This window comes from Mustelus asterias, chromosome 2 (assembly GCF_964213995.1).
Source record: "Mustelus asterias chromosome 2, sMusAst1.hap1.1, whole genome shotgun sequence".
In the NCBI taxonomy this organism is placed as follows: domain Eukaryota; kingdom Metazoa; phylum Chordata; class Chondrichthyes; order Carcharhiniformes; family Triakidae; genus Mustelus; species Mustelus asterias.
Window position 1 is genome coordinate 3,101,473 of NC_135802.1, and position 25,301 is coordinate 3,126,773.

The window sequence follows — 25,301 nt, forward strand, 5'->3', positions numbered from 1 at the left end:
ATTCCCAGGCTGCTCATGTGACTATCCAGGTAAGTCTTAAACGATGTCAGCGTGCCTGCCTCCACCACCCTACTTGGCAGCGCATTCCAGGCCCCCACCACCCTCTGTGTAAAAAACGTCACTCTGATATCTGAGTTATACTTCGCCCCTCTCACCTTGAGCCCGTGACCCCTCGTGATCGTCACCTCCGACCTGGGAAAAAGCTTCCCACTGTTCACCCTATCTATACCCTTCATAATCGTGTACACCTCTATTAGATCTCCCCTCATTCTCCGTCTTTCCAAGGAGAACAACCCCAGTTTACCCAATCTCTCCTCATAGCTAAGACCCTCCATACCAGGCAACATCCTGGTAAACCTTCTCTGCACTCTCTCTAACGCCTCCACGTCCTTCTGGTAGTGCGGCGACCAGAACTGGACGCAGTATTCCAAATGTGGCCTAACCAGCGTTCTATACAGCTGCATCATCAGACTCCAGCTTTTATACTCTATACCCCATCCTATAAAGGCAAGCATACCATATGCCTTCTTCACCACCTTCTCCACCTGTGTTGCCACCTTCAAGGATTTGTGGACTTGCACACCTCGGTCCCTCTGTGTTTCTATACTCCTGATGACTCTGCCATTTATTGTATAACTCCTGCCTACATTATTTCTTCCAAAATTGATGGAAAAGGTCCTTAGGGATGGGATTTACGACCATTTAGAAAGATGCGGATTAATCCGGGATAGTCAGCACGGATTTGTGAAGGGCAAATCGTGCCTCACAAATTTGATAGAATTTTTTGAGGAGGTAACTAGGTGTGTTGATGAAGGTAGGGCGGTTGATGTCATATACATGGATTTTAGTAAGGCGTTTGATAAGGTCCCCCATGGTCGGCTTATGATGAAAGTAAGGAGGTGTGGGATAGAGGGAAAGTTGGCCGATTGGATAGGTAACTGGCTATCTGATCGAAGACAGAGGGTGGTGGTGGATGGAAAATTTTCGGACTGGAGGCAGGTTGCTAGCGGAGTGCCGCAGGGATCGGTGCTTGGTCCTCTGCTCTTTGTGATTTTTATTAATGACTTAGAGGAGGGGGCTGAAGGGTGGATCAGTAAATTTGCTGATGACACCAAGATTGGTGGACTAGTGGATGAGGTGGAGGGCTGTTGTAGGCTGCAAAGAGACATAGATAGGATGCAAAGCTGGGCTGAAAAATGGCAAATGGAGTTTAACCCTGATAAATGTGAGGTGATTCATTTTGGTAGGACTAATTTAAATGTGGATTACAGGGTCAAAGGTAGGGTTCTGAAGACTGTGGAGGAACAGAGAGATCTTGGGGTCCATATTCACAGATCTCTAAAGGTTGCCACTCAAGTGGATAGAGCTGTGAAGAAGGCATATAGTGTGTTAGCTTTTATTAACAGGGGGTTGGAGTTTAAGAGCCGTGGGGTTATGCTGCAACTGTACAGGACCTTGGTGAGACCGCATTTGGAATATTGCGTGCAGTTCTGGTCACCTCACTATAAGAAGGATGCGGAAGCGCTGGAAAGAGTGCAGAGGAGATTTACCAGGATGCTGCCTTGTTTGGAGTGTCGGTCTTATGAGGAAAGGTTGAGGGAGCTGGGGCTGTTCTCTCTGGAGCGGAGGAGATTGAGGGGAGACTTAATAGAGGTTTATAAAATGATGAAGGGGATAGATCGAGTGAACGTTCAAAGACTATTTCCTCGGGTGGATGGAGCTATTACAAGGGGGCATAACTATAGGGTTCATGGTGGGAGATATAGGAAGGATATCAGAGGTAGGTTCTTCACGCAGAGAGTGGTTGGGGTGTGGAATGGACTGCCTGCAGTGATAGTGGAGTCAGACACTTTAGGAACATTTAAGCGGTTATTGGATAGGCACATGGAGCACACCAGGATGGTAGGGAGTGGGATAGCTTGATCTTGGTTTCAGATGAAGGTCGGCACAACATCGTGGGCCGAAGGGCCTGTTCTGTGCTGTAATGTTCTATGTTCTATGTTCAAAATGCATCACTTCGCATTTATCCGGATTAAACTCCATCTGCCACCTCTCCGCCCAATTTTCCAGCCTATCTATATCCTGCTGTATTGCCCGACAATGCTCTTCGCTATCCGCAAGTCCAGCCATCTTCGTGTCATCCGCAAACTTGCTGATTACACCAGTTACACCTTCTTCCAAATCATTTATATATATCACAAATAGCAGAGGTCCCAGTACAGAGCCCTGCGGAACACCACTGGTCACAGACCTCAAGCCGGAAAAAGACCCTTCGACCACTACCCTCTGTCTCCTATGGCCAAGCCAGTTCTCCACCCATCTAGCCACTTCTCCTTGTATCCCATGAGCCTTAACCTTCTTAACCAACCTGCCATGTGGGACTTTGTCAAATGCCTTACTGAAATCCATATAGACGACATCCACGGCCCTTCCTTCATCAACCGTTTTTGTCACTTCCTCAAAAAACTCCACCAAATTTGTAAGGCACGACCTCCCTCTGACAAAACCATGCTGTCTGTCACTAATGAGATTGTTCCGTTCTAAATGCACATACATCCTGTCTATAAGAATCCTCTCCAACAACCTCCCTACCACGGACGTCAAGCTCACCTAAACTCATTCCCTCGATTGATAAAGGCCAGCACACCATACACCTTCTTAACCACCTCCTCTGCCTGCGAGGCCGATTTACATACATACATAGAAAACATAGAAACCCTACAGCACAGAAAGAGGCCATTCGGCCCATCGAGTCTGCACCGACCACAATCCCACCCAGGCCCTATCCTTACATATTTACCCACTAATCCCTCTAACCTACGCATTTCAGGACACTAAGGGCAATTTTTAGCATGGCCAATCAACCTAACCTGCACATCTTTGGACTGTGGGAGGAAACCGGAGCACCCGGAGGAAACCCACGCAAACACGAGGAGAATGTGCAAACTCCACACAGACAGTGACCCAAGCCGGGAATCGAACCCAGGTCCCTGGAGCTGTGAAGCAGCAGTGCTAACCACTGTGCTACCGTGCCGATTTAAGAGTCCTATGGACCCAGACCCCAAGGTCCTTCTGATCCTCTACACTGCTAAGAGTCGTACCCTTGATATTATACTCCTTCATCCCATTTGACCTGCCAAAATGGACCACTGCACATTTATCCGGGTTGAAGTCCATCTGCCACTTCTCTGCCCAATCTTGCATCCTATCTATGTCATGCTGCAGCTTCTGACATCCCTCCAACCTATCCACAACACCACGAACCTTCGTGTCGTCGGCAAACTTACCAACCCATCCCTCCACTTCCTCATCCAGGTCATTTATGAAAATGACAAACAGCAAGGATCCCAGAACAGATCCCTGGGGCACTCCACTGGTGACCGACCTCCATTCAGAAAAAGACCCATCTACAGCCACTCTCTGCCTTCTGCAGGCAAGCCAGTTCTGGATCCACAAGGCAACAGCCCCTTGGATCCCATGCCCTCTCACTTTCTCGAGAAGTCTTGCATGGGGGACCTTATCGAACGCCTTGCTGAAGTCCATGTAAACCACATCTACCGCTTTTCCTTCGTCAATGTGTTTAGTCACATTTTCAAAGAACTCCACCAGGCTCGTAAGGCATGATTTGCCTTTGACAAAGCCGTGCTGACTACTTTTGAGCATACTACACTTCTCTAAATGTTCATAAATCCTGTCCCTCAGGATCTTCTCCATCAACTTACCAACCACTGAGGTTAGACTCACCATTCGGTAATTTCCTGGGCTATCCCTATTCCTTTTCTTGAATGTAGGAACCACATACGCAATCCTCCGGAACCTCTCCCGTCTCCATCGACGATGCAAAGATCATCGCCAGAGGCTCTGCAATCTCTTCCCTTGCCTCCCACAGTAACCTGGGGTACATCCCATCCGGTCCCGGCGACTTATCTATCTTGATGCTATTCAAAATTTCCAACACATCCTCTTTCTTAATGTCCACATACTCAATCTTTTCAGTCCGCCTCAATCCTGTGGTACAACCACCCAGGTCTTTTTCCACCGTGAATACCGAGGTAAAATATTCATTAAGCACCTCTGCTATTCCTTCCGGTTCTGTACAGACTTTCTCACCTTCACATTTTATAGGTCCTATTCCTTCACATCTCATCCTTTTACTCTTCACATATTTATAGAACGCCTTAGGGTTCTCCTAGGGGGAGGGGAAACAGTCACAAGTCGTGGTACACATTGGTACCAACGACATAGGTAAGAGAAGGGACGGGGATTTAAAACAGGAATTTCTGGAGCTGGGCTGGAAGCTGAGAGCCAAGACAAAATATGTGGTCATCTCTGGTACGTTGCCGGTGCCACGTGATAGCGAGTTGAGGAACAGGGAGAGAGTGCAGTTAAATATGTGGTTGCAGGGATGGTGTAGGAGGGAGGGTTTCAGATACGTGGATAATTGGAACACATACTGGGGAAGGTGGGACCTGTACAAACAGGACGGGGTGCACCTGAACCAGAGGGGCACCAATATCCTAGGAGGGAAATTTGTTACGGCTCTTCAGGGGGGTTTAAACAAATTTGTCAGGGGAGTGGGAAAAGGAGTTGTAGTCCAGAAGTCAGTGAGGGTGGTGAGGTATTGGGGAAGGTATCAGGGTCAAGGGTGGGTACCGGTAGACAGGAAGGTGGGTTGAAGTGTGTCTACTTCAATGCAAGGAGCATCCGGAACAAGGTAGATGAACTTGGGGCGTGGATTGGTACTTGGGACTACGATGTTGTGGCCATTACGGAGACGTGGGTAGAACAAGGACAGGAATGGTTGTTGGACGTTCCGGGGTATAGATGTTTCAGTAAGTGTAGGGAAGCTGGTAAAAGAGGTGGAGGAGTGGCATTGTTAATCAAGGATAGTTTAACGGCTGCGGAAAGGCATTTCGAGGGGGATCTGCACACTGAGGTAATATGGGCTGTGGTTAGAAATAGGAAAGGAGCGGTCACGTTGTTAGGAGTTTACTATAGGCCCCCAAATAGTAATAGAGATGTGGAGGAAGAAATTGCTAAGCAGATTATGGATATGTGTGGGGGTCACAGGGTAGTTGCCATGGGGGACTTTAACTTTCCAAATATTGATTGGAGCCTTTGTAGGTCAAATAGTTCGGATGGGGCAGTTTTTGTGCAGTGTGTGCAGGAGGGTTTCCTGACACAATATGTGGATAGGCCGACAAGAGGTGAGGCCACGTTGGATTTGGTACTGGGAAATGAACCGGGCCAAGTGGTTGATAGTAAATATTCATCATGGAGTGCGGTTACAAGTGGTGTACCTCAGGGATCTGTTTTGGGGCCACTGCTGTTTGTAATATTTATTAATGATCTGGATGAGGGTATATTTGGGTGGATTAGCAAATTTGCTGATGACACCAAAGTCGGTGGTGTGGTAAACAGTGAGGAAGGGTGTCGTAGTTTGCAGGAAGACTTAGACAGGTTGCAAAGTTGGGCCGAGAGGTGGCGGATGGAGTTTAATGCGGAGAAGTGTGAGGTAATTCACTTTGGTAGGAATAACAGATGTGTTGAGTATAGGGCTAACGGGAGGACTTTGAATAGTGTGGAGGAGCAGAGGGATCTAGGTGTATGTGTGCATAGATCCCTGAAAGTTGGGAATCAAGTAGATAAGGTTGTTAAGAAGGCATATGGTGTCTTGGCGTTTATTGGTAGGGGGATTGAATTTAGGAGTCGTAGCGTTATGTTGCAACTGTACACAACTCTGGTGCGGCCGCACTTGGAGTACTGTGTGCAGTTCTGGTCCCCACATTACAGGAAGGATGTGGAGGCTTTGGAGAGGGTGCAGAGGAGGTTTACCAGGATGTTGCCTGGTATGGAGGGGAGATCCTATGAGGAGAGGCTGAGGGATTTGGGATTGTTTTCGCTGGAAAGGCGGCGGCTAAGAGGGGATCTTATTGAAACATATAAGATGATTAGAGGTTTAGATAGGGTGGATAGTGATAGCCTTTTTCCTCTGATGGAGAAATCCAGCACGAGGGGGCATGGCTTTAAATTGAGGGGGGGTAGTTATAGAACCGATGTCAGGGGTAGGTTCTTTACCCAGAGGGTGGTGAGGGATTGGAATGCCCTGCCAGCATCAGTAGTAAATGCGCCTAGTTTGGGGGCGCTTAAGAGATCCGTAGATAGGTTCATGGACGAAAAGAAATTGGTTTAGGTTGGAGGGTCACAGTTTTTTTTTTTAACTGGTCGGTGCAACATCGTGGGCCGAAGGGCCTGTTCTGCGCTGTAATGTTCTATGTTCTATGTTCTAAGTGTTAGATTTGGTTGTGGGAGGGCACTTTGGAGATAGTGACCACAATTCGATGTCTTTTGTTATTGCAATGGAGAGGGATAGGGCCGTACGGCAGGGCAAGGTTTACAATTGGGGGAGAGGTAATTATGATGCGATTAGGCAAGAATTAGGGGGCATAAGTTGGGAACAGAAACTGTCAGGGAAAGGAACTAATGAAAAGTGGAACTTTTTCAAAGAACAAATACTGGGTGTCCTTGATAGGTATGTCCCTGTCAGGCAGGGAGAAAATGGCCGAGTGAGGGAACCATGGTTCACGAAAGGGGTGGAATGTCTTGTGAAAAGGAAGAGGGAAGCTTATGTAGGGATGAGGAAACAAGGTTCAGATGGTTCGATTGAGGGTTACAAGTTAGCAAGGAATGAGCTGAAAAAGGGGCTTAGGAGAGCTAGGAGGGGACATGAGAAGTCCTTGGCGGGTCGGATCAAGGAAAACCCCAAGGCTTTTTACTCTTATGTGAGGAATAAAAGAATGACCAGGGTGAGATTAGGGCCGGTCAAGGACAGTAGTGGGAACTTGTGTATGGAGTCAGTAGAGATAGGCGAGGTGATGAATGAATACTTTTCTTCAGTGTTCACCAAGGAGAGGGGCCATGTTTTTGAGGAAGAGAAGGTGTTACAGGCTAATAGGCTGGAGGAAATAGATGTTCGGAGGGAGGCTGCCCTGGCAGTTTTGAATGAACTGAAGGTCGATAAGTCCCCTGGGCCTGATGAAATGTATCCGAGGATTCTTTGGGAGGCAAGGGATGAGATTTCAGAGCCTTTGGCTTTGATCTTTGGGTCCTCGCTGTCCACGGGGATAGTGCCAGAGGACTGGAGAATGGCGAATGTTGTTCCTCTGTTTAAGAAAGGGAATAGAAATGACCCTGGTAATTATAGACCGGTTAGTCTTACTTCGGTGGTTGGGAAGTTGATGGAAAAGGTCCTTAGGGATGGGATTTACGACCATTTAGAAAGATGCGGATTAATCCGGGATAGTCAGCACGGATTTGTGAAGGGCAAGTCGTGCCTCACAAATTTGATAGAATTTTTTGAGGAGGTAACTAAGTGTGTTGTTGAAGGTAGGGCAGTTGATGTCATATACATGGATTTTAGTAAGGCGTTTGATAAGGTCCCCCATGGTCGGCTTATGATGAAAGTGAGGAGGTGTGGGATAGAGGGAAAGTTGGCCGATTGGATAGGTAACTGGCTGTCTGATCGAAGACAGAGGGTGGTGGTAGATGGAAAATTTTCGGATTGGAGGCAGGTTGCTAGCGGAGTGCCGCAGGGATCGGTGCTTGGTCCTCTGCTCTTTGTGATTTTTATTAATGACTTAGAGGAGGGGGCTGAAGGGTGGGTCAGTAAATTTGCTGATGACACCAAGATTGGTGGAGTAGTGGATGAGGTGGAGGGCTGTTGTAGGCTGCAAAGAGACATAGATAGGATGCAAAGCTGGGCTGAAAAATGGCAAATGGAGTTTAACCCTGATAAATGTGAGGTGATTCATTTTGGTAGGACTAATTTAAATGTGGATTACAGGGTCAAAGGTAGGGTTCTGAAGACTGTGGAGGAACAGAGAGATCTTGGGGTCCATATCCACAGATCTCTAAAGGTTGCCACTCAAGTGGATAGAGCTGTGAAGAACGCCTATAGTGTGTTAGCTTTTATTAACAGGGGGTTGGAGTTTAAGAGCCGTGGGGTTATGCTGCAACTGTACAGGACCTTGGTGAGACCACATTTGGAATATTGTGTGCAGTTCTGGTCACCTCACTATAGGAAGGATGTGGAAGCGCTGGAAAGAGTGCAGAGGAGATTTACCAGGATGCTGCCTAGTTTGGAGGGTAGGTCTTATGAGGAAAGGTTGAGGGAGCTCGGGCTGTTCTCTCTGGAGCGGAGGAGGCTGAGGGGAGACTTAATAGAGGTTTATAAAATGATGAAGGGGATAGATAGAGTGAATGTTGAAAGACTATTTCCTCAGGTGGATGGAGCTATTACAAGGGGACATAACTATAGGGTTCGTGGTGTGAGATATAGGAAGGATATCAGAGGTAGGTTCTTTACGCAGAGAGTGGTTGGGGTGTGGAATGGACTGCCTGCAGTGATAGTGGAGTCAGACACTTTAGGAACATTTAAGCGGTTATTGGATAGGCACATGGAGCACACCAGGATGATAGGGAGTGGAATAGCTTGATCTTGGTTTCAGATAAAGCTCGGCACAACATCGTGGGCCGAAGGGCCTGTTCTGTGCTGTACTGTTCTGTGTTCTATGTGATCAAGAAGGCAAATGGTGATCAAGAAGGCAAATGGGATGTTGGCCTATATTGCGAAGGGGATAGAATATAAAAGCAGGGATGTCTTGATGCACCTGTACAGGGCATTGGTGAGGCCGCAGCTGGAATACTGTGTGCAGTATTGGTCCCCTTACATGAGGAAGGATATATTGGCATTGGAGGGAGTGCAGAGAAGGTTCACCAGGTTGATACCGGAGATGAGGGGTTTGGATTATGAGGAGAGGCTGAGGAGATTGGGTTTGTACTCGTTGGAGTTGAGAAGGATGAGGGGGGATCTTATGGAGACTTATAAGATAATGCGGGGGCTGGATAGGGTGGAGGCGGAGAGATTCTTTCCACTTAGTAAGGAAGATAAAACTAGAGGACACAGTCTCAAAATAAAGGGGGGTCGGTTTAAGACAGAGTTGAGGAGGAACTTCTTCTCCCAGAGGGTGGTGAATCTCTGGAATTCTCTGCCCACTGAGGTGGTGGAGGCTACCTCGCTGAATATGTTTAAAGCGCGGATGGATGGATTCCTGATCGGTAAGGGAATTAAGGGTTATGGGGATCAGGCGGGTAAGTGGTACTGATCCACGTCAGATCAGCCATGATCTTATTGAATGGCGGGGCAGGCTCGAGGGGCTAGATGGCCTACTCCTGCTCCTATTTCTTATGTTCTTGTGTTCTATGTTCTAATCTTACCTGCCAAGGCCTTCGCGTGACCCCTTCTGCCTCTCCTAATTTCGTTCTCAAGTCCCTTCCTACAAGCCGCATACTCATCTAGATCCCTATCATCGCCGAGCTCTCTGAACGTTTTGTACGCTTTCCTTTTCTTTCTCACGAGGTTCAGCGCAGCTTTCATGCACCACGGTTCCCGTAACCTACCTGAGGTAGTAAATTGGATAAGACACTGGCTCAATGGAAGAACACAGTAAGAAGTTTAACAACACCAGGTTAAAGTCCAACAGGTTTATTTGGTAGCAAAAGCCACACAAGCTTTCGAGGCTCTGAGCCCCTTCTTCAGGTGAGTGGGAATTCTGTTCACAAACAGAACTTATAAGACACAGACTCAATTTACATGAATAATGGTTGGAATGCGAATACTTACAACTTTATCATGCGATCCTAGAATCAGAATTTATGTCACACTATTTGTAACTCCCACAGTTGCGTGGACCTGCAGAGTTTCACTGGCTGTCTTGTCTGGAGACAATACACATCTTTTTAGCCTGTCTTGATGCTCTCTCCACTCCCATTGTTTTGTTTCTTAAAGACTGGATTAGTTGTAAGTATTCGCATTCCAACCATTATTCATGTAAATTGAGTCTGTGTCTTATAAGTTCTGTTTGTGAACAGAATTCCCACTCACCTGAAGAAGGGGCTCAGAGCCTCGAAAGCTTGTGTGGCTTTTGCTACCAAATAAACCTGTTGGACTTTAACCTGGTGTTGTTAAACTTCTTACTGTGTTTACCCCAGTCCAACGCCGGCATCTCCACATCATCAATGGAAGAAGCCAGAGAGTGGTTGTGGAGGATTGCTTCTCTGAGTGGAGGCCTGTGACTAGTGGTGTGCCGCAGGGATCGGTGTTGGGTCCATTGTTGTTTGTCATCTATATCAATGATCTGGATGATAATGTGGTCAATTGGATCAGCAAGTTTGCTGATGATACAAAGATTGGAGGTGTAGTGGACAGTGAGGAAGGTTTTCAAAGCTTGCAGAGGGATTTGGACCAACTAGAAAAATGGGCTGAAAAATGGCAAATGGAATTTAACACAGACAAGTGTGAGATATTGCACTTTGGAAGGACAAATCAAAGTAGAACGTACAGGGTAAATGGTAGGACTCTGAAGAGTGCAGTTGAACAGAGGGATCTGGGAATACAGGTTCAGAATTCCCTAAAAGTGACATCACAGGTGGATAGGGTCGTAAAGAGTGCCTTTGGTACTTTGGCCTTTATAAATCGGAGTATCGCGTATAAAAGTTGGAGTCTTATGGTAAGGTTATATAAGGCATTGGTGAGGCCGAATTTGGAGTATTGTGGACAGTTTTGGTCACCTAGTTACAGGAAGGATGTAAATAAGGTTGAAAGAGTGCAGAGAAGGTTCATAAGGATGTTGCCGGGACTTGAGAAGCTGAGTTACAGAGAGAGATTGAATTGGTTGGGACTTTATTCCCTGGAGCGTAGAAGATTGAGGGGAGATTTGATAGAGGTGTATAAGATTTTGATGGGTATAGATAGAGTGAATGCAAGCAGGCTTTTTCCGCTCAGGCTAGGGGAGAAAAAAACCAGAGGGCATGGGTTAAGGGTGAAAGGAGAAAAGTTTAAAGGGAATATTAGGGGGGGCTTCTTCACGCAGAGAGTGGTGGGAGTGTGGAATGAGCTGCCGGATAAAGTGGTAAATGCGGGGTCACTTTTAACATTTAAGAAAAACTTGGACGGGTTCATGGATGAGAGGGGTGTGGAGGGATATGGTCCAAGTGCAGGTCAGTGGGACTAGGCATAAAATGGTTCGGCACAGACAAGAAGGGCCAAAAGGCCTGTTTCTGAGCTGTAATTTTCTATGGTTCTATGGTTCTATAAATTAGCTTGCCTGATCCTATCTCTTTCCAATGCTAGTGTAAAGGAGATAGAGTTATGATCACTATCCCCAAGATGCTCCCCCACTGAGAGATCCGACACCTGTCCAGGCTCAGTAGCCAGTACCAGATCGAGTACAGCCTCTCCTCTTGTAGGCTTATCCACATGCTGTGTCAGGAAACCCTCCTGAACACACCTATCAAACTCCTCCCCATCCAAACCCCTTACCCTAAGGATATTCCAATTGATGTTTGGGAAATTAAAGTCTCCCATCACGACAACCCTGTTATTCCTACATCTCTCCAGGATCTGTTTCCCTATCTGCTCCTCAACATCCCTGTTACTATTGGGCGGCCTGTAAAAAACACCCAGCAAAGTTATCGACCCCTTCCCGCTCCAAACGTCCACCCCCAGAGACTCCGTAGACAATCCCTCCAGGGCTTCCACCTTCTGTACAGCTGTGACACTATCCCTGATCAGCAGTGCCACTCCCCCCCCTCTTTTGCCTCCCTCTCTGTCCTTTCTGAAACATCTGGAACCCGACACCTGAAGTATCCAGTCCTGTCCCTGTCACCAAGTCTCCGTAATGGCCACCACATCACACTTCCAAGCATCGATCCACACTCTAAGCTCATCCACTTTATTCACTACACTCCTGGCGTTAAAATAGACACATTTCAAACCTTTGGTCTGAGCTCTCCCCTTCTCCATCACCCGTCTATTCTCACTCTTACCCTGTCTACAATCCTTCTCTATTTGCGGGCTAACCTCCTTGCTCTCAGTCCCCTCATCACGATTCCCTCCCCCCAACCTTTCTAGTTTAAAGTCTCCCCAGTAGCCTTAGCCAACCTTCCTGCCAGGATATTGGTCCCCCTGGGATTCAAGTGCCACCCGTCTTTTTTGTACAGGTCACACCTTCCCCTAAAGAGGTCCCAATGATCCAGGAACCTAAATCCCTGCCCCCCCTGCTCCAGTCCCTCAGGCACGCATTCATCCTCCACCTCACTCCATTCCTGCTCTCACTTTCCCGTGGCACAGGCAGCAATCCTGAGATTAGTACCTTTGCATTCCTCCTTCCCAACTGTCTACCTAACTCCCTATATTCTCTTTTCATGACCCCTTCCGTCTTCCTACCTATGTCAGCGGTACCAATATGTACCATGACCTCTGGCTCCTCTCCCTCCCACCTCAGGATATCTGGGACGCGATCAAAGACATCCCAAATCCCGGCACCAGGGAGGCAGACCACCATCCGAGACTCCTGCCTGCCTCCGCAAAAACGCCTGTCCGACCCCCTTACTGTCGAGTCCCCGATTAATACTGCCTTCCTCCTCCTTTCCTTAGCCCTCTGAGTTACAGGGCCGGACACTACTCCGGAGACACGGCCACTGCTGCTTCCCCCAGGCGGGCTGTCCCCCCCAGCAGTACTCAGACAGGAGCACTTGTTGTGTAGGGGCACATCCACCGGGGTGTTCTCTATCACCCGAGCTTTCCCCTTCCTGGACGTTACCCATTTGTCTGCCTCCCGTGGCCCTGGTGTGACCACCTGCTGATCGTTCCTGTCTATCACCTCCTCATTTTCCCACACCAGACGAAGATCCTCGAGCTGCAGTTCCAGTTCTCTAACGCGGTCCCTTAGGAACCGCAGCTCGACACACCCATCACAGATATGGTCGTCCGGGAGGCCAGGAGCCTCCAGGACCTCCCACATCCTACATTGGGAACAACAGACTGGCCTCACACTCAGAATTTCCCTTCTTATTTCAAGGAACACAGAGAAACATACTTAAGAATTAAACGTACCCCTCCTTGCCCTTTCCGCCTCAGCCCTTCGAGCCAAAGCCCTTCAGTTCTCACTCTGCTGCCCGCTCTCAACGCTGCCCGCTCTCAACGCTGCCCGCTGGATACTGCGGCCTGCTTTTAAATCTCCCGCGCGCTGAAGAAAAAGAAATCTGCCATCCTTATCTGGTCTGGCCTACATGTGACTCCAGGCCCATCTGCCGTGGTGGGATTTGAACCCGGGTCCCCAAAGCATTAGCTGAGTTTCTGGATTAATAACCCAGCAATAATACCACTAGGCCATTGCCTCCCGTCATCTGAGGCACAATAAAGTGACAATGCCAGTGAATGGGTTGTAACAGCAATATGTTCCTGATCACAGAATCCCCTCCAAAGTACTGACCCTGAGCTGGGCATCATTTTCCCAGAGAAGCTGAAGGACAGTTGGTTTCAGTGGACAGTGATTGGTATAATGCTGGTGGGACAGTTACCTCATGTTGGTATTGAGACAGTTCCTTTGTGATTTCTGAAACCTGGTTCTGGATCCTGGAGAGGAGAGAAATGAGATCTCAGGTTATCGAATCCCAGCTTTTCCAACACACAGCACCTCACATCCACACTGCTGTTTCCACTAAACTCTCCTGCCCTTTCCCTGGATGCTTCCACATTTCCTTAACAAATACTAATCCGGTTCCCTTTAAAGCTCAACTGAGAGGGCAGAATTCTCAGCCCCGCATGAGGATTTGGAAGGAGCCAATCACATAGTTTTAGCTTGTTGCCACGAGGGGATTTTCCTGGGATCAGGATAAGAACATAAGAACATAAGAAATAGGAGCAGGAGTAGGCCATCTAGCCCCTCGAGCCTGCCCCGCCATTCAATAAGATCATGGCTGATCTGACGTGGATCAGTACCACTTACCCGCCTGATCCCCATAACCCTTAATTCCCTTACCGATCAGGAATCCATCCATCCGCGCTTTAAACATATTCAGCGAGGTAGCCTCCACCACCTCAGTGGGCAGAGAATTCCAGAGATTCACCACCCTCTGGGAGAAGAAGTTCCTCCTCAACTCTGTCTTAAACCGACCCCCCTTTATTTTGAGGCTGTGTCCTCTAGTTTTAACTTCCTTACTAAGTGGAAAGAATCTCTCCGCCTCCACCCTATCCAGCCCCCGCATTATCTTATAAGTCTCCATAAGATCCCCCCTCATCCTTCTCAACTCCAACGAGTACAAACCCAATCTCCTCAGCCTCTCCTCATAATCCAAACCCCTCATCTCCGGTATCAACCTGGTGAACCTTCTCTGCACTCCCTCCAATGTCAATATATCCTTCCTTATATAAGGGGACCAATACTGCACACAGTATTCCAGCTGCGGCCTCACCAATGCCCTGTACAGGTGCATCAAGACATCCCTGCTTTTATATTCTATCCCCCTCGCAATATAGGCCAACATCCCATTTGCCTTCTTGATCACCTGTTGTACCTGCAGACTGGGCTTTTGCGTCTCATGCACAAGGACCCCCAGGTCCCTTTGCACGGTAGCATGTTTTAATTTGTTTCCATTGAGATAGTAATCCCATTTGTTATTATTTCCTCCAAAGTGTATAACCTCGCATTTCTCAACGTTATACTCCATTTGCCATATCCTCTCCCACTCACTCAGCCTGTCCAAATCTCTCTGCAGATCTTCTCTGTCCTCCACACGATTCACTTTTCCACTTATCTTTGTGTCGTCTGCAAACTTCGTTACCCTATACTCCGTCCCCTCCTCCAGATCATCTATATAAATGGTAAATATTTGCGGCCCGAGTACCGATCCCTGCGGCACGCCACTAGTTACCTTCCTCCAACCGGAAAAACACCCATTTATTCCGACTCTTTGCTTCCTGTCGGATAGCCAGTCCCCAATCCATTTTAACACACTACCCCCAACTCCGTGTGCCCTAATCTTCTTCAGCAGCCTTTTATGGGGCACCTTATCAAACGCCTTTTGGAAATCCAAAAACACCGCATCCACCGGTTCTCCTCCATCAACCGCCCTACTCACATCTTCATAAAAATCCAACATGTTCGTCAAGCACGACTTTCCCCTCATGAATCCATGCTGCGTCTGATTGATCGAACCATTTCTATCCAGATGCCCTGCTATCTCCTCTTTAATAATGGATTCCAGCATTTTCCCTACTACAGACGTTAAGCTGACCGGCCTATAGTTACCCGCCTTTTGTCTCCTTCCTTTTTTAAACAGCGGCGTAACATTAGCCGTTTTCCAATCAACCGGCACTACCCCAGAATGCAACGAGTTTTGATAAATAATCACTAACGCATCCACTATTACCTCTGACATTTCTTTCAATACCCTGGGATGCATTCCATCCGGACCCGGGGACTTGTCCACCTTCAGTCCCATTAGTCTACCCAGCACTGCCTCTCTGGTAACATTAATTGTATTAAGTATTTCTCCTGCTGCCAACCCTCTATCGTTAATATTTGGCAAACTATTTGTGTCCTCCACCGTGAAGACCGACACAAAAAACTTATTTAAAGACTCAGCCATATCCTCATTTCCCACTATTAACTATTAGGGTGGGTGCAGTGCTGATCACCTGCAAGTGGTGGGGCAATCACTCCAGGCTGACTGGAATTTTACGATAGCCTGGACCGGCATTGCAGGAAGCTTTGGAGCACTCCCAAACTACCTGCCCAGCACTCGAGTGGCACACCACCCGCTAGAGGGACTCTCCCTCCACAATGGGGGCTTGACAGATGCTGCCATCTATTCGTATCAAAGTTTTACAAGTGCTGAGAGAACATCTCAAGATGGCTGCTGCTCCTTCCATGCCTGAGGGCCTTCTATTGGTCCTCCTGCATTAAAAGCCCATCCACCATTCCGAATTGGATAGTGTGCACCCCTTCAAGTCTCTAATTGGCCAATTCAGGGGAAACCACTGTTGGTTCCTATAAAATGTGGGGTCAGGACCCCACTTGGCCATGGTACTGGGATCCCAACCCAAAAGCCCAAATCTTGCCCACAGTCTTTACCTCAGTACTCTATTGTTGTAAAGTGTTTAATCATTAATGATCTTAAAATCTCTGTTGGATTCCCCCTCCATCTTTGAACAAAGAACAGTACAGCACAGGATCAGGCCCTTCGGCCCTCCAAGCCTGCGCCAATCATGATGCCTGCCTAAACTAAAACCGTATGCACTTACAGAGTCCGTATCCTTCCATTCCCATCCTATTCAGGTATTCGTCTAGTTGCCCCTTAAATGCCGCTATCGTACCTGCTCCCACCACCTCCCCGGGCAGCGCGTTCCAGACATTCACCACCTTCTGTGTAAAAACCTTGCCTCGCACATCTCCTCTAAACTTTTCCCCACGCACCTTAAACCTATGTCCCCTAGTACTTGACTTTTCTAAAGTCATCTGACTATCCACTCTGTCCATGCCCCTCATAATCTTGTAGACTTCTATCAGGTCGCCCCTCAACCTCCGTCATTCCAGTGAAAACAAACCGGGTTTATCCAACCTCTCCTCATAGCTAATACCCTCCAGACCAGGCAACATCCTGGTAAACCTCTTCTGTCGCCTCTCCAAAGCATCCACATCCTTCTGGTAGTGTGGCGACAGAATTGTACACAGTATTCGAAATGAGGCCTAACTAAGGTTCTGTACAGCTGCAGCCTGACCCGCCAATTTTTATACTCAATACCCTGACTGATGAAGGCAAGCATGCCATGTGCCTTCTTGACTACCTTATCGACCTGCATTGCCACTTTCAATGGACATGTCCATCCAGACCTCTCTGTCTGTCAACACTCCTAAGGGTTCTACCATTTACTGTATAATTCCTACATGCATTGGACCTTCCAAAAGGATTATCTCACACTTGTCTGGATTAAACTCCATCTGCCATTTCTCCGCCCAAGTCACCAACCGGTCTATATCTTGCTGTATCCTCTGACAATCCTCTTCACTATCCGCAACTCAACTCCACCAATTTTTGTGTCGTCTGCAAACATACTAATCAGACCAGCTACATTTTCCTCCAAATCATTTATATATACTACGAACAACAAAGGTCCCGAACTGATCCCCGTGGAACACCGCTAGTCACAGCCTTCCATTCAGAAAAGTACCCCTCTACTGCTACCCTCTGTCTTCTATGGCCAAGCCAGTTCTGTATCCATCTTGCCAGCTCTCCTCTGATCCCGTGTGACTTCACCTTTCATACCAGCCTACCGTGAGGTACCTTGTCAAAGGCTTTACTGAAGTCCATGTATATATCCACTTCCCCTCATCATTCATCTTCGTCACTTCCTCAAACTCAATCAAGTTAGTGAGACACGATCTCCCCTTCACAAAACCATGCTTTCTATCACTAATAATTCCATTTGTTTTCAAATGAGAGTAAATGCTTTCTTTTGGAAAAGAATCTTTTCCAATAATTTTCCGACCACTGACGTAAGGCTCACCGGCCTATAATTTCCTGGATTATCTCTGCTGCCTGCCCTTCTTAAACTGGTTTTTCTGATGTTCTCCCCCAGGAATATCCATTCTCTGGATATTCGGTCACAAGAAACAGTCGCAGCAGTAAACCAGTCAGCCCTCAGAACATTCTCCACCATTCAATAAGATAATGCCTGATCTGATAATGCTGTTAACTCCATCTTCCTGCCTGTCCACAAGAACTCCACTCCCTTGTCGATCTGAAGGTCAGTTGTTGGTTCTCCATTTACATCAGCTTGAGATATCTGGGGCTGCCCAATGGGGACTCAGCTGGTCAGACAGCTGCCAGAGGCCAAATGAACAAAGCACAGGAACAGGCCCTTCGGCTCCACAAGCCTGCGCCGATCACGTTGTCCTATCTAATCGACCGCTTATATCCCTCTATTCCCCGTCTGTTCATCTGCCTATCCAGATAAGACTTAAATGTGGCTAACGTAACTGCCTCAACCACCTCACTTGGCAGCGCATTCCAGGCCCCCACCACCCTCTGTGTAAAAAAACTGTGTAAAAAAAGACTTCCACTCCATCTGACGAAGGAGCAGTGCTCCGAAAGCTAGTGGCGTTTGCTACCAAATAAACCTGTTGGACTTTAACCTGGTGTTGTTGGACTCCTTACTGTAAAAAAACTCCCCCCACACATCTCCACTGAACCTTTTCCCCCCTTATCTTGAACTTGTGTCCCCTTGTAATTGCCATTTCTGCCCCTGGGAAAAAGCTTCCAACTGTTCACCCTATCCACACCCCTCATAATTTTATAAACTTATATCAGGTCGCCCCTCAGCCTCCGTCTTTCCAGGGAGAACAATCCCAGTTTATTCAATCTCTCCTCATAGCTAATACCCTCCATACCAGGCAACATCCTGGTAAACCTTTTCTGCACTCTCTCCAAAGCCTCCACGTCCTTCTGGTAGTGTGGTGACCAGAATTGGACACAGTATTCCAAATGTGGCTTAACCAACGGTTTATAAACTGTAACATAATTTGCCAACTTTTATACTCGATGTCCCGTCCGATGAAGGTAAACATGCCACATGCTTTCTTCACCACCTTCTCCACCTGTGCTGCCACTTTTAAGGATCTGTGGACCTGTACTCCCAGATCTCTCTGTGTGTCGATGTTCCTGATGGTTCTGCCATTTATTTTATAGCTCCCACCTGAATTGGATCTACCACCTCACATTTGTCTGGATTAAATTCCATCTGCCATTTCTCCATCCAATTTTCCAGCCTATCTCTATCCTGCTGTATTCTCTGACAACGTTCATCACTGTCCACAACTCCGCCAATCTTAGTATCATCCACAAACTTGCTAATCAGACCAGCTACGTTTTCTTCCAAGTCATTTATATATATTATAAACAGCAGAGGTCCCAGCACTGATCCCTGCGGAACACCACTAGTTACAGACCTCCATTCTGAAAAACACCCTTCCACCGCTACCCTCTGCCTTCTATGGCCAAGCCAGTTCTGAATCCATCTAGCTAGTTCACACCTGATACCGTGAGATTTGATTTTTTGCACCAGCCTGCCATGAGGGACCTTGTCAATTGCTTTACTAAAGTCCATGTAGACAACATCCACGGCCCTTCCCTCGTCAATCATTTTTGTCACCTCCTCAAAAAACCCAATTGAATTAGTGAGACACGACCTCCCTCGTAGAAAACCATGCTGCCTGTCGCTAACAAGACCATTCAGTCCCAAATGTGTATAATTCTATTCCTAAGAATCTTCACCAACAGTTTCACTCTCACTGACGTCAAGCTCACTGGCCTATAATTACCCGCGTTATCCTTGCTACCCTTCTGAAATAACGGGATAACATTGGCTAACCTCCAATCCTCTGGGATCTCACCAGTGGCCAACGAGGAAACAAAGATTTCTGTTCGAGGCCCAGCAATTTCCTCTCTTGCCTCCCTCAGTAATCTGGGATAGATGCCATCTGGCCCTGGGGATTTGTTTACCTTAATGCCTTTTAATTCATCTAACACATCCTCCCTCGTAATGATGACTTGTTCTAAAGGGTTTACACGTCCCTCTGAGACACCATCAATTGACTATTAAAAACTATTCAAACTAAGGACAGTTCAAGCCTGGGTAGAGATGGTGGACTTTGCACGCAGTTTTCCTGTCCAACAAGAGTTCCCAAGGATTAGGAAGATTGGACCAATTGTGAACTTTCTTCCTAATCAGGAACCTTCATTCCTGGGTCACTGTGGTGAATTCTTGCTTTGTTCATTATGACTCCACCAGGAATTTGTTCCACAATGTGTTGGGAATTTTGCATTCCTGGCCAATGATTTTCTGTTGAGAATCTCTCCACACTAAAGTGTGCTTCACAACCTGACACTCTGCTGATCTGGCCAGCTTCCTGCATCCTCTCCGCCCCCAAATTCAGTATCATCAGCTAAACATCACACACATGAACCCACACAGCAAACACACATGGATAAGTACACATATACAGGTACACACAAGCACATGTAAATTCACACAAATGTACACATATGCACACATGCAGTAGTGGATATACAGGTACACACACGCAAGTAAGTGAACACAAATACACAGACGCACACACATATGTAGTCACGCACACAAGTGTACTTACAGGCAATGAAAATCTTACACACTCAATATTAGAAACATAGAAACATAGAAAACTACAGCACAAAACAGGCCCTTCGGCCCCACAAGTTGTGCCGAACATATCCCTACCCTTTTAGGCCTACCTATAACCCTCCATCCTATTAAGTCCCATGTACTCATCCAGGAGTCTCTTAAAAGACCCTATTGAGTTTGCCTCCACCACCACTGACAGCAGCCGATTCCACTCGCCCACCACCCTCTGTGTGAAAAACTTCCCCCTAACATTTCCCCTGTACCTACCCCCCAGCACCTTAAACCTGTGTCCTCTCGTAGCAGACATTTCCACCCTGGGAAAAAGCCTCTGAGAGTCCACCCGATCTATGCCTCCCAACATCTTATATACCTCTATTAGGTCTCCTCTCATCCTACGTCTCTCCAAGGAGAAAAGACCGAGCTCCCTCAGCCTATCCTCATAAGGCATGCCACTCAATCCAGGCAACATCCTTGTAAATCTCCTCTGCACCCTTTCAATCTTTTCCACATCCTTCCTGTAATGAGGCGACCAGAACTGAGCACAGTACTCCAAGTGGGGTCTGACGAGGGTCTTATATAGCTGCATCATTATCCCCGGACTCCTAAACTCAATCCCTTGATTGATAAAGGCCAGCACACCATACGCCTTCTTAACCATCTCCTCCACCTGCGGGGCTGATTTTAGAGTCCTATGGACCCGGACCCCAAGGTCCTTCTGATCCTCTGCCATACTAAGACTCTTTCCCTTTATATTGTACTCCTTCATCCCATTTGACCTGCCAAAATGGACCACTACGCATTTATCTGGGTTGAAGTCCATCTGCCACTTCTCCGCCCAGTCTTGCATCCTATCTATGTCCCTCTGTAACTTCTGACATCCCTCCAAGACTGACCACAGTCTGAGGAGTTCAGATCCTTGCTGATGTTTTCCCTCTTATTTAGTAAGGCTGGCTAGCTTCCCCTCCCCCCACACATCCACACCACCCTCTTCCCTCCTCATGTGAACTCAGCAGTCAAGCATTGGAGCTGTCCCTGTTTTGTATGTGTGAACTCTGCTTTGGGCAGTATATTTTTTCCACAGTGTGCCTGGCAGCAGCGAGCTCACTTCTGACCTGTTGGTTTCGTCCTGTTTCAGTTTCTGCTCGGCTGCTGATCTGCGCTGTCTCTCTGCTTCCATCTTGTCCGCCACGGCCACAGTGGTGCTGATGTCCCACTCATGAAGAATCTTTATAACTGCATCTGTGGATGCAATCTGCCCAGGGCCACAAGAGACAACACAGGTGTGAGACATGCATCAAGGTCCCTCCATCATACCAAACCCAACCTGTCTACAGAGGCGTTGGCTTTATGAGGCTAAGTGAATGATGTGAAGATGCGGGCGTTGGACTGGAGTAGGCACAGTGAGTAACCTCACAACACCAGGTTAAAGTCCAACAAATTTATTTGGTAGCAGGAACTTACGGAGCGTTGCCCCTTCACCTGATGAAGGAGCAGTGCTCCGAAAGCTCGTGCTACCAAATAAACCTGTTGGACTTTAACCTGGTGTTGCGAGACTACTTATTGGGCTTACTGAATGAGAGTGGGAACAGACCAGTTACCATTTTAGCAGCACTACCAGGCAATCGAAGGCCTGTCGCACCTTTGGGTTCCATGCAGGGTGACATTGCATGCACAAACTGCAGTCCTGCCTCAGCTCCAAGCCCAGGCCAGCCATTTCTGCTCAATCTGGATTTGTCCTGTGGCAATCAGCCAGTCCCAAAGCTTTGGAAACAAGATGATGCTCATGCTGTTGCCTCATCCATGGGGGAATTCGAAATCAGGGAACAGTTTGCCATGTCTTATTCACTACATTGGTATGCTTTAATGGCCAATTAAACTGTTAAACAGCTGATGACTATTTGTCCATCTATCAATGGGGATAGGTGGGGGAATAGAGGACTGTGAAATAAGGGAATAGATTCTCTCCAGTAAGGAACGCTGCTGTGTCTGAGTTTTACCGACAGCAGCCGGCGTGGAGAATGGGATATCTGCATGCATCGCAAAAAGCTCTGGAGTTCCCTGCTTTTTTGATTGGATTTGCTTTGATTAATTATTGTCACTGAGAGTCATAGAGGTTTACAGCATGGAAACAGGCCCTTCAGCCCAACTTGTCCATGCCGCCTTTTTTTTAAACCTCTAAGCTAATCCCAATTTCCCACATTTGGCCCATATCCCTCTATACCCATCGTACCCATGTAACTATCTAAATGCTTTTTAAAAGACGAGATTGTACCCGCCTCTACTACTACCTCGGCAGCTTGTTCCAGACACTCACCACCCTGTGTGTGAAAAAATTGCCCCTCTGGACACTTTTGTACCTCTCCCCTCTCACCTTAAACCTATGCCCCCTAGTTTTAGACTCCCCTACCTTTGGGAAAAGATATTGTCTATCTAGCTGATCTGTGCCCCTCATTATTTTATAGACCTCTATAAGATCACCCCTCAGCCTCCTACGCTCCAGAGAAAAAAGTCCCAGTCTATCCAGTCTCTCCTTATAACTCAAACCATCAAGTCCCGGTAGCATCCTAGTAAATCTTTTCTGCACTCTTTCCAGTTTAATAATATCCTTTCGAAAATGGGGTGACCAGAACTGTACACAGTATTCCAAGTGTGGCCTTACCGATGTCTTGTACAACTTCAACAAGACATTCCAACTCCTGTATTCAATGTTCTGACCAATGAAACCAAGCATGCCGAATGCCTTCTTCACCACTCTGTCCACCTGTGTCTCCACTTTCAAGGAGTTATGAACATGTTCCCCTAAATCTCTTTGTTCTGTAACTCTCCCCAATGCTCTAACATTAACTGAGTAAGTCCTGCCCTGGTTCAATCGATCAAAATGCGTCACCTCGCATTTGTCTAAATTAAACTCCATCTGCCATTCGTCAGCCCACTGGCCCAATTGAAGAAGAATTCATAGAGAAGGAAACGAGAGCATCAAGACAGGCTAAAAAGATGTGTATTGTCTTCAGACAAGACAGCCAGTGAAACTCTGCAGGTCCACGCAACTATGGGGGTTACAAATAGTTACAAATAGTGTGACATGAACCCAATATCCCGGTTGAGGCCGTCCTCTTGTGTGCGGAACTTGGCTATCAGTCTCTGCTCAGCGACTCTGCGCTGTTGTGTGTTGCGAAGGCCGCCTTGGAGAACGCTTACCCGAATATCAGAGGCTGAATGCCCGTGACCACTGAAGTGCTCCCCAACAGGAAGAGAACAGTCATAATGTGCCAGAGCTCCGTTAATAGAACATAGAAAAGCTACAGCACAAACAGGCCCTTCGGCCCACAAGTTGCGCCGAACATGTCCCTACCTACTAGGCTTACCTATAACCCTCTATCTTACTAACTTCCATGAACTTATCCAAAAGTCTCGTAAAAGACCCTATCAAATCCGCCTCCACCAACACCACCAGCAGCCGATTCCACGCACCCACCACCCTCTGTGTGAAAAACTTACCCCTAACATCTCCTCTGTACCTATTCCCCAGCACCCTAAACCTGTGACCTCTTGTGGCAACCATTTCAGCCCTGGGTAAAAGCCTCTGAGTTTCCACTCTATCAATGCCCCTCAACATCTTATACACCTCTATCAGGTCACCTCTCATCCTTCGCCTCTCCAAGGAGAAAAGACCTAGCTTTCTCAACCTATCCTCATAAGGCATGCCACCTAATCCAGGCAACATCCTTGTAAATCTCCTCTGCACCCTTTCTATGGCTTCCACATCCTTTCTGTAATGAGGCAACCAGAACTGGGCACAGTACTCCAGGTGGGGTCTGACCAGGGTCCTATACAGCTGCAGCATTATAGAACATAGAACATTACAGCACAGAACAGGCCCTTCGGCCCACGATGTTGTGCCGACCTTCATCTGAAACCAAGATCAAGCTATCCCACTCCCTACCATCCTGGTGTGCTCCATGTGCCTATCCAATAACCGCTTAAATGTTCCTAAAGTGTCTGACTCCACTATCACTGCAGGCAGTCCATTCCACACCCCAACCACTCTCTGCGTGAAGAACCTACCTCTGATATCCTTCCTATATCTCCCACCATGAACCCTATAGTTATGCCCCCTTGTAATAGCTCCATCCACCCGAGGAAATAGTCTTTGAACGTTCACTCGATCTATCCCCTTCATCATTTTATAAACCTCTATTAAGTCTCCCCTCAATCTCCTCCGCTCCAGAGAGAACAGCCCCAGCTCCCTCAACCTTTCCTCATAAGACCGACACTCCAAACCAGGCAGCATCCTGGTAAATCTCCTCTGCACTCTTTCCAGCGCTTCCACATCCTTCTTATAGTGAGGTGACCAGAACTGCACGCAATTATCTCCCGATTTCTAAACTCAATTCCTCTATTGATGAAGGCCAGTATTCCATACGCCTTCTTAACCACAGCCTCTACCTGCGACGCTGCTTTGAGCGTCCTATGAACCCGGACCCCAAGATCCTTCTGATCTTCCACACTGCCAAACGTCTTTCCCTTATTATATTCTTTCATCCTATTCGACCTGCCAAAATGAACCACCACACACTTATCTGGGTTGAAGTCCATCTGCCACTTCTCTGCCCAGTCTTGCATCTTATCTATGTCTCATTGCAACTGCTGACATCCCTCTACACTCTCCACAACACCACCAACCTTTGTGTCATCCGCAAACTTGCCAACCCATCATTCCACTTCCTCATCCAGGTCATTTATAAAAATCACAAAGAGCAAGGGTCCCAGAACAGATCCCTGGGGCACTCTACTGGTGACTGACCTCCATGCTGAAAAAGACCCATCTACAACCACTCTTTGCCTTCTGTGGGCAAGCCAGTTCTGAATCCACAAAGCAATGTCCCCTTGTATCCCATGCCCCTTCACTTTCTCAATGAGCCTTGCATGAGGCACCTTATCAAACGCCTTGCTGAAATCCATATAAACTACATCTACCGCTCTTCCCTCGTCTATGTGTCCAGTTACATCATCAAAAAATTTAATTAGGCTCGTAAGGCACGATCTGCCTTGGACAAAGCCGTGTTGGCTATTTCTGATCATGCTATCCCTCTCCAGATGTTCATAAATCCTGCCTCTCAGGATCTTCTCCATCAGCTTACCAACCATTGAGGTTAGACTCACCGGTCTATAATTTCCCGGGCTATCTCTTCTCCCTTTCTTGAATAACGGAACCACATCCGCCATCCTCCAATCCTCC

At 47.4% G+C, this 25,301-nt stretch overlaps 1 protein-coding gene across 2 annotated transcripts in view; it reads right to left on the minus strand.

Moving 5' to 3' along the window:
• The window catches only part of LOC144504645 (IQ motif and ankyrin repeat domain-containing protein 1-like), a 137,147-nt gene that overhangs the window by 62,919 nt on the left and 48,927 nt on the right, over window positions 1–25,301 (minus strand). For both annotated transcript variants that reach the window (XM_078230338.1, XM_078230330.1), the window contains 2 exons: window positions 21,175–21,314; window positions 13,423–13,477 (listed from right to left, as the gene is read on the minus strand). In XM_078230338.1, the coding sequence (XP_078086464.1) occupies window positions 13,423–13,477; window positions 21,175–21,314 (195 nt within the window). The remainder of the gene's footprint in view (window positions 1–13,422; window positions 13,478–21,174; window positions 21,315–25,301) is intronic.